The 10,765-nt window shown below is 36.0% G+C and overlaps 1 protein-coding gene across 1 annotated transcript in view; it reads right to left on the minus strand.

The window, feature by feature from the left end:
• LOC128213327 (uncharacterized) overlaps positions 1–9,199 on the minus strand; it is a 30,527-nt gene extending 21,328 nt beyond the window's left edge. The window contains exons 1-3 of the mRNA XM_052918933.1: positions 9,071–9,199; positions 795–886; positions 487–633 (exon numbers count right to left, since the gene is read on the minus strand). Coding sequence (XP_052774893.1) covers positions 487–633; positions 795–886; positions 9,071–9,113 — 282 coding nt within the window. The 5' untranslated portion in view covers positions 9,114–9,199. The remainder of the gene's footprint in view (positions 1–486; positions 634–794; positions 887–9,070) is intronic.
• Positions 9,200–10,765: the final 1,566 nt, after the last annotated feature.

The raw sequence follows: 10,765 nt of genomic DNA on the forward strand, positions 1-10,765 counted from the left end.
GATGCAAAATAATAAAAACATTAAAAATATAGTTTTCGTAAGGATATGCTCAACAATTTACAAAATAGGCAAACAAAAAAGTCCTACATAAAAATATATATATAAGCGTATCATGATATATCGTGAATCGCGTACTCCGTATCGTGATATGTATCGTATCGCGAGTTGAGTGACGATACACAGCCCTACACTACATTATACAACATACTGATACGTGTAAACTAGCAGGCTCTTTCAGGATATTTTTCATGTTAATGCAATCTTCTTGTGTAATAAGGTTTTTGTCAACATCTTGTTTCATGAACAACAGTTTTGCTATTAATATTCACATATATATATATATATATATATATATATATATCTGTCTTTAACCTAATGGGATACTTGGATTTAAAGTCATACTATCAAAAGTGGAATACTAAACTAAAATGTAAGTTGTTAATTAAGTTTACAGCTCTAGACATGTGATGGTAACAGGGATCCCACCTGCTTAGCTGCCTCCATGTTGCCAAGGTCTATCAGCAGAGCCCCGGACGTCTCGAGAGCCCGTACATTGTCTGGCTCCATCTCTAGGCCACGCTGGCAGAATTTCTGGGCCATCTCATATTCAAACTTGTCTATACAACTCTCAGCCTGTAAAAATAGTTTGCAATTGAAGTTCTCAAACTCTGACATTGCATTTGTTTGATGAATCAAAAGTTAGGTTTAGCAAAAATGTATTTAATCTGAATTAAATAAAAGAAAAGCTGATCTTGCATACAGTCTGGTGTTGATAAATATTCAGAATGGTGAACCTTGTCAAGCAGTTGGTCCAGGGAATATTTGGCCTTCTGGTCTTTTTTCTTGTCATCCTTTGCAAGTTCCCGTAGTTTCTTTTTTCTATCCTCTGAAGAAAAATAATCGAAGATTATACATTATTCAAAACTATCATTAATCTGATTAAATGGGCAGTTAAAAATATGTAGACACTGTACATAAAACATTTAATAGAGGTAATAATTTTATTTGTACATATATATCATTTAAGAATTGTCCGGATCTGGTCTTTTTTTTGTGCAAAATTTCAGTTAGGTTTGTTGATTTTGCTTGGTGTAGTTGTTAAACAGGTGAGCAAGCCACCCAATAACGTTGTTTTCATATGTTCAAATTTAAAAAATGTCTATATATTTTTGTCCAAGCCGATTGTTACACATGTTACAAGAGCACCGCCTGCGGGTGCTGCACGCTTGTCTGATTTTATCCTTTTACAGTTGATTTATTCCATATTGTACATTTGATAGTGAACAGGTATTCTAAAGTCTGAAAATGATATCATAGCTTTGATAGTTTGCATGTTACTGACACAAGCACAAAACTTAAAAAATCAGACGAACTAAAAATTACAAAGTCAAAAAATACTAAAATATCCCCAACCCTTCAAAATGTGTGACTCAAAAACCTGTTTGATATATTGAAGTGCATTATCCATTTATTGTCTGTAAAAAAAATTGAAATCACTCCAACAAAAACAAGAAACGCTGCAATGCGACAAAACCAGGTTTTCAATGATTGACAGAAGAACTTCAGCCTGTGTCTGTTTTTCTATTTTCAGAAACAGCGACCTTGACCATAGAGACCCCAAACGCAATCAAATGAAAGTTATCCATAATCTGTTCCTTTATACCAAGTTGGGTCAAGATATTTCAACCCTAACTAAAGTTATTCAGTTTCAACAGTTTTTCTATTTTTAGTCAAGTGACCTTGTCCTTGACCCTAGGGACCCCAAACCTAATCCCATGAAAGGTCTCCATAAACTCTTCCTATACACCAAGTTTGGTCAAGATATGTCAACCCTAACTAAAGTTATTCAGTTTCAACCGTTTTTCTATTTTTAGTAACAGTGACCTTAAACTTGACCCTAGGGACCCCAAACGCAATCCCATGAAAGGTCTCCATAAACTCTTCCTATAGATCAAGTTTGGTTAAGATATGTCAACCCTTACTGAAATTATTCAGTTTCATAGGTGAGTCTGCCCGTCCACCCGTACAACAACGTTCGTCATTCTCATAACCAGGTTTTCACAAAGTGAAACCTGGTCATGAGAATGACGAACGTCGTTGTTTGGCGGGTTGACTTAATTAAAAAAGCTATGTCCAATTCTCAAAATCAACCAAAAATCCATCAAAATATGTTTTTTACCCCCAAAAAATGAGACTCAGCATCTTTAGGGTACAATGTAAAGAAGGGTATGAGATGAACAATTTCCCTAAGTTTTAAAGTGATAGCATTGATAATATCCATGTAAGTGACTTAAACGCAAAACTTAACCAACGCCTCCGACGACGACAATCAAGTGACGACAATAGCTTGTCATTTTTTTCAAAAATCAGATGAGCTAATAAAAATTACAGTGTGTGCAGTTGTGGACTGCAACAGTTGAATGAATAAATATCAACCTACCATTTAACTCTTAAAAAGACTTGTTTCTGACAGCATTTTATATACGGTAAATCAGAAACTTACCCTTTAAGCAGACGAGTTAAAAAAGAGACCTGTGCCACGAAAGCAGTTTCTATCAGATGTAAATATTAACTATTTATACATGTTTTTTATATAAAGGCAATGTATGTGCGGTATTTAAAAAAAAAAAACATTTTAATGGCTTTTCCCCCTTTTCAGCATCTGATTTTACTTCAGACCTTTGGACAAGTTTTTTTGAAGCAAAAACTTTTGAATTTGTTCCCTATTAGAAGAACACAAACATGTTTGGGTATATCCTAGTATTTTGACCACTGTTTTAGATGTTTGGAAGCAATATGTATGCAAGGGAGCCAACATGGTCGAAGTGTCGGTCCAGCCATGGTGATCAGGTCATAATACAGCCGGGGCAAGATAATTGTCATTAGACAAAACACTTCTCTCCGGCCAATTGTCTAGATGTCCATTGTGTATTGTCCTATTAGCAACACATTTGTATTTATAGTTATTGTCACATACTTGGTTAATTAATTACCACTAATGCATGCCAGGTTATGATTGCCGTACAAGTTTACTACTGACTGTTGGCTGTTAATCACCCATTCAGGTGAAAGTCTATTATGCACCAGTCAATTGTAACCACGCCCCCCCCCCAGGTCCGGGGGTATACCGGGTAAATTGGCCGTGTTTTTACCTTCCAGGTGGCCCGCAATGCCGGGTGAATGTGGTGGTTTTGTCTTGGCGCAAAAAAATAGCGGGGAATGGGCCTTACCTAAGGTTCCTGGGGTGTGGGGGCATTTGGTGGGGATTTTACCAGAAGTTCGTCCCAGGGCTTGGCTTGAGTGAAAGTCAAAGTCCCCGCTATTCCCCAGACCTGGGGGAGCCGTGGTTAAAATTGACTGGAGCATTAGGACTAGTTCCTTATCAGGTATATCGAAAAAAAATTGATCATAGTATCTCAGCATGACCATAATTTATTATATTCATGAAAAAAACAATATAAACATGTAAACTTTACCCTTTACTTAATGACTTCAATTGTTGATATGTACCGGTATGAAATGATCAAATAACAAGAGATGTTTGTCAAACATTATGCCCCCCCTGAGCGCCATGTTGTCAGGATTATATGGACAATTGAATGAAATATGCATGGACCGAAATGACAGCTGATTTGTTGCTGTTTTAAGATTATGACCATTAAAGTGTGAGGATAAAGTGTGTTATGACCGTCATGACCTTTGACTCTATGAACTCAAAATCCAGAGTCATCAGCTGGTCACCAGAAACCTAAATGTCAAGTTTGAGGGCCATGGGTGCAGGCATTGTCAAGTTATAACAAGACAAGTTTTTTTCGTTCCAGGTCACTGTGACCTTGACCTTTGACCCGATGACCCCTTAAATCATAAGGGGTCATCTACATGTACAAGTCAGATGCAACTCCAAGTCAAGTTTGATGCCATGGGTTCAGGCATTGTTGAGTTATCACTCGGACAACCTTTCACCATTCAAGATCACTGTGACCTTGACCTTTGGCTCTATAAATCCTAAAATCAATAAGGGTGATCTACTGGTCAGGCTTAACACCCATGTCAAGTTTAATGATCATATGTTCAGGCATTGTTGAGATATCAGTGGGGGAAGATTTGTTAACTTTTTTGCGTTAAAAGGTTACTGTGACATTGACCTTGGCCTGATGACCCCCAAAGTCGATAGGGTCATTTACTGGGCAGGCCCAACCTTCATGTCAAGTTTGATGACCATAGGTCCAAGATTTGTTGAGTTTGCTTTCAAGGTCACTGTGACCTTGACCTTTGACCCCTAAAATCAATAAGGGTCATCTACTGGTCAGGCCCAACCTCCATGTCAAGTTTGAGGGCCATGGGTGCAGGCATTGTTGAGTTATCACTTGGACAACCTTTTACCTTTGGCCCAATGACCCCTAAAATTAATAGGGACAATCTTCTGGCCAAGCTCAACCTCCAAATCAAGTTTGAGGGCCATGGGTGCAGCCATTGTCAAGTTATCACTCGGATAACCTTTTACCATTCCAGGTCACTGTGACCTTGACCTTTGGCCCAATGACCCCTTTAATCAATAAGGACCATTTTCTGGCCAGGCCCAACCTCCAAGTCAAGTTTGAAGGCCATGGGTGCAGGCATTGTCGAGTTATCACTCGGACAACCTTTTACCATTCCAGGTCACTGTGACCTTGACCTTTGGCCAGATGACCCCCAAAAACCATAGGGGTCATCTCCTGGTCAGGCCAATTCTCCAAGTCAAGTTTGAGGGCCATGGGTGCAGGCATTGTTGAGTTATCAATCAGACAACCTTTTACCATTCAAGGTCACTGTGACCTTGACCTTTGGCCCAATGACCCCCAAAAACAATATGGGTCATCTACTGGTCAGGCCCAACCTCCAAGTCAAGTTTGAGGGCCATGGGTGCAGGCATTGTTGAGTTATCACTCGAACAACCTTTTACCATTCAAGGTCACTGTGACCTTGACCTTTGGCCCAATGACCCCAAAAAACAATAGGGGTCATCTACTGGTCAGGCCCAACCTCCAAGTCAAGTTTGAGGGCCATGGGTGCAGGCTTTGTTGAGTTATCACTCGAACAACCTTTTACCATTCAAGGTCACTGTGACCTTGACCTTTGACCCATTGAGCCCAAAAAACAATAGGGGTCAGCTACTGGTCAGGCCCAACCTCCAAGTCAAGTTTGAGGGCCATGGGTGCAGGCATTGTCATGTTATCACTCGGACAACCTTTTACCATTCAAGGTCACTGTGACCTTGACCTTTGGACTGATGACCCCCAAAAACAATAGGGGTCATCTACTGGTCAGGCCCAACCTCCATGTCAAGTTTGAGGGCCATGAGTGCAGGCATTGTTGAGTTATCACTCGGACAAGCTTTAAAATTATTTTACCATTAAAGGTCACTGTGACCTTGATCTTTGACCCGATGACCCCCAAAATCAATAGGGGTCATCTACTGGTCAGGCCAAACCTTCATGTGACGTTTGATGACCATACGTCCAGGAATTGTTGAGTTATCACTCGGACAAGCTTTGGTCTACCGACGGATCGACCGACCGACCGACATACCGACATGCCTGTGCAAAGCAATATACCCCTCTTCTTCGAAGGGGGGCATAATAAGTTTACGACCTACATGTATTTATCACAGATGATATTTTCATATAAAACAATGCAATACTGTAACTGTATTTGGTAAAGCTTGTTGGCTTGCATATATATATGCTATGTCTGCTATGCTAAAAGTATCCACAGATGACCAATGTAATAAGGCATTTACCATAGATATTATACATTTTATTACATATTATTGATTGTAATGAACGCCTAATTTTTGTCCAGGATCCAATTTTTGGACAAAATCTTAGAAGTATGAAAACTTTAAACATTTCTATTAAAGAGAATGGACCAACAAGATAACTAGCACTGTCTAACTTTAAAGTGAATAATGTAGGTTAATGGCTTTATCATGTTTACCATATTTAAAACCTGGTATCAATTATCAATAAGGTTCATCTGCTGGTAGTCTTCAAACTGCCTACCAAGCATGAGGTTCCTAGACCCAAGTATTCATCAGTTATCGACCTTAACCTTTGACCCATTGTCAGTAAAATCAATAAGTCAAAAGTTACTTTTGTTTAGCATCAAATTTTTTAAAAAGCGCTGCTATATAAAATTCAGAATTGGAGCAAGCCCAAAAGGCTTTTTAACAGTGCAGGGCTTGCGGGCTTGTGTTAATTTCGACCACTGCTGATCTCTGAATGTTATGAAAAACAGTGATTTCTGAATTCAATAATCCTCAAACTTTACATCACACAATTCATTAGACCGATAGGATGTTGAATAAAACATTACAGGTTAAAAGACTTTTATCCTTTTTTTTTTTACTTTTGATTTGGATTTTTTCTCTAGATTGGGAAAAATAACATGTATTTTGCTAAGATCTAAAGGTCGGATCCGTGGGTACTATAGAAAATGGCTTGCTATGGTAAAATTAAGCTTACACACCTTACCTGCTTTTATAGCAGGCAAAACATTTCTCATCCTTGCCAAAAGTTAAGTATTGGTATGTTCAATGACCATTTTATGGAAGGGGTACATAATACCACAAAGCAGCGGGTACTGATCACTGATTGGACAGTCATGGGCTTTTGACTAGGTAATGGGTCAATGTCAGCAGGGGTGTAGAAATTGGCCGGAAGCTGGTAAAATAACCCGGCTACTTTAGCATCTTCACCCGGCTATTTTCCCCGCATCAACAAAAATAAAGTTTGTTATTTTTTGTCATGTTATTTTTTTTCATGTTTTTATGTTTACATCTGTTTAAAACCCCGATTGTTGGTATTGTTTATTTTGGTTTCCGCGCGTTCTGACACCAATACAGCACTAGCTCGATAAATTCATTATTCCCATCCCCCTCTGGGATGCTTTCAAGTACTAGGTTTGGGTTTTCCAGCGTTCCAAAAAAAATAACATTAGGGCCTAACATTAGCTCGATACATGACCTCATTAGTCTGGGGATGTTTTGAAGTTAATGATTTGCGAAGCAAGAGGGTGAAAAAAAAAAAAAAAAATTCCTGACACCGAAAAGCGTAGTAAGTTTGCCACATACATGTAAGCGTGTCTGGCCTTCTGTTAGTCCATTTTGTATACGCGTGTTACCCGGGTGTTAACAAAATAAAACAAGCTTGTGGTGATATCACTGCTAAAAATAATCCATTATATAAATGTTGATGAATTTTACATGTACCTTTGGTGAAATTTTGTACACTTTAAACATCACAAATTGTCCAGATATTTCTTTTTTTAAAACGGAATAAGTTAGCTGCAGGTAAAATATACTGTATATAACCACAGAAAATGAAGTAAGATGTTGAATTTTCAGAGGATCAGAGTGATTCAGTGGCGGAAAGTATATAATTGGTAGAGAAGAAATTACATATACTATTAGGAGGGACTTGCTAGCAAATGGCAAGGCATGTGGTCTGGATGATTTTTGTTTTGGCGACTCTATGCGTCCATATCCCACTTGTTGTTTTCCTAGCCAAGAATGACAGATCCCAGTGCTAATTATATTGAGCAGAAAGATAACTGGCCCTGCTAGATAGTTCAAAAATGGCGATGCTTTATTGACAGATCAATCTACATTTGTGTTTCATAAAACAGTTAAGTGTAATAAGAGAAAGTCATTGGCTAAAAATAATTTATGTGTAACTTTTGTGTTTTTATTTAACAATGCAGTGTTAAATATTATGGAGTTACAGTTGAAAAATATATTTTACATTGGTATGAATCAGTAGACTTGTGGCGTTTAGGGTACAAAATGAATATCCAAATGGTAAAAAAAGTTCCCTACACACGCATTATTGTGGCTAAGTCAGTATTTGTTAATTATGAATCTATACATGACTAGTCATTTACTTTAATGGATTTTAAAAAAGCTGAATGAGGAAAAAAACACTCAGGGTTCTTATTTACAATGTACCTAGTCCAAATAATTGTACGTTGACAGATATTTTTTACTATTTTTGATATGGCAAATCCTTCACGTACAAATTGTTCTGTATCTCTATCTGTGGGTAGTTATTCCAATTGGGATTCCGGATTAGCATATTGCTTCAATAAAATATCATAAAAACAAGAAATATTACCAGATAATGTTATTTTATATTAGCTCCATACTCAAAAAATAAATATCCAACTAATAATTATGAGTTTGATGTGTTTGTTTCATATCATACTGTCCAAATGTTACGATATATATACATGAAGGGCACCTGCAAGGCTGCGGTTCACAGTTTTACAACAATCGGAGCACCTCAAAGATGGCCGAGTTGTTACAATTGTATTTACGAGGTCTGTCTCGAAGTTTGTCGGAGATGGTCGAGTTGTTACGATTGGCACAATTGTTGTCTGTGTCAGTCAAGTTTTGTTTTATTGGAAAGGTAAATCATGTGCAAAATATCTTTGCAATCACATACTAAAATATGAATTAAGTATTTATTATCTATTTCAAACATAAAATACTTCTCTAAATACTTTTTTTTTTTCCAAACCCCCCAGTATTTGCACACACCCATTCAGACGTTAGGGATTTGAAGAATCCCGTAAAACATGTCTATTATTTAAGACTATCATTTACCTTACTAATCTTAAAAAGACAAACACTTTATCTTTCCAATATTTTTGTTATGAAAAATATGCTGTATATGATTATTAACAGTTAAATCCTTCTTGGGCCAAGGAAGTTTTAAAAAAAAAGAATCTCAGTTTTAGACTCGACAGCCTTAGGCTTATGAATCTAAGAAGCTAGGTCTAGATAACATCAGAGTGCATTTTCACTAAATTCACACTAAGTAATGTCATAATTTTTAAATGGCGTTTAACGATTCTAGAAATGTTCGTGTATATAATATCATCAAGATTTTATTTTGAATTATCCGAACCTTTGTTCAATCTTCAGTGTCCGAAACTATGTTTAGATACAGAAGTGATAAAACAAACATTAGTTATTAATAATAATGACAACATCATAAGGAAATTCAGATAGTACAGTTATGTTCTTTTTTACCTAAAGAAACTCCAGATTTCCTCTTAAATTTGTTTTTACCCATATTTTCACGTTTTCTTTTTCAAAACATGTGTGTAATTTTAACCGGAAGTACTAATAAATTGTTGCTTGATTATCTCAATCTTATTTGCATCGATGAATGAACCGGTTCTGTAGTTATCTGTAAAGTTCGTAACCTTTTCATTTCGTAACCGCTGAATCTTGGTTATTTCGTAACCATTCTGCTAGTTTATTCGTAACCGTCAAGAAATCAATTGGTCATATGGTAACCATCAGTTAACGAGGTGATAAATGGAATCCTTAGCACCTCGTTAAGTGTTTTGTTTGATACTGAATGTTTATGGCACAGCAACAACGTAGTCCACCTAAATGGCCGTCAACGAGTCTTTTAACGATTTTTTTTAATATGGCAGACTCGTTACAGGGAAACATAAGAAATGTCAAAATAATAAAAAAAAAGTATCCCTGATCGCTCATTATTGTAGCTAAGCAACAACGATACCAATTGGGAGACATTACTCAAATTCTCGCTTATAACAAGCAAATAATTAGCGTTACTCAATTGAGCCACATTCCGTTCTGCATACTTTCCAACCGAATTCAGACAAAATTTCCAATAACATCATTGAATTCAAATTTAAACGTATCAGCACATTTGAAACACAAATTAGCATATAAAAAACACATACACCCGTTCGGCAAACACAATACATTTTACAATACTTCTACACAATTAACAAAAGTATTTTTGGCATTGATCAAAGCGTGGGTGCTTCGGACTATAAAATGTGTCCAATACAAACAGTAATTAAAAATCTAGAGTTAAACGGCCAATATTAAGAAATATTGTCTTAAGTTTACACCACAATTCGTTTAAATGTTAAAACAATCTATGAATTAAAAAATATACTTAAAATATTTCCTTCGCACCATAAAAACTAGCTAGATTGAAATTTCTTAATTTGTTAGAGTTTCGTGATTTGCGAATAGCACAACAATATTAAGAATATAAACTTTACATGTTAATAAGAGTTTTCTCGAATTTTCGGATAATAAATAAAATATGGCAAAATTTGCAGTTCATATTCGTTTTAAAAACTAAAGTGACAAGACAAGTCAATACTTTTATTCTCTCAAATTCATGTATAACATGAAAACATTGAGGTGCATATTAAAGTCAATGAAATATAGCGGCTCAAATCAGATATAATATTCTTAATCTTTAAAATAACTATTAAAATATGATACTTATATTAAGAAGATAAAATAGCAAATTGTAACGTTATATTCTTGTCATAATAATATTTTAAAACAATGGGAGAGTTACTTTTTTAGTAAGGACCCCCCCCCCCAAAAAAAAAAAAAAAACAATAAAAAAAAGAAACAAGAAGTATACAACAACATTGTAGTATACATTGTATGTGTTAGAGAAAATATATGCACTTACTTACAGATATACATTTGTATCAGTACTCGATATAACTAGGAATGTTAACAATCAGTGATAACATATATTACAACATACCGCGCTTACCTATTTGTCTGAGAATAACATTTGCATAGATTTAAGAAATATTTTTTATTAACACTATTAAACAATTGTTCGAGTTTATAAATGTTTGGATATCTGTAAAAATATGGTCTAATAAATTGTTTACGTTCATCAAAATCATCAAAATTAAGGCATTCAAATAA

This window comes from Mya arenaria, chromosome 13 (assembly GCF_026914265.1).
Source record: "Mya arenaria isolate MELC-2E11 chromosome 13, ASM2691426v1".
Lineage (NCBI taxonomy): Eukaryota > Metazoa > Mollusca > Bivalvia > Myida > Myidae > Mya > Mya arenaria.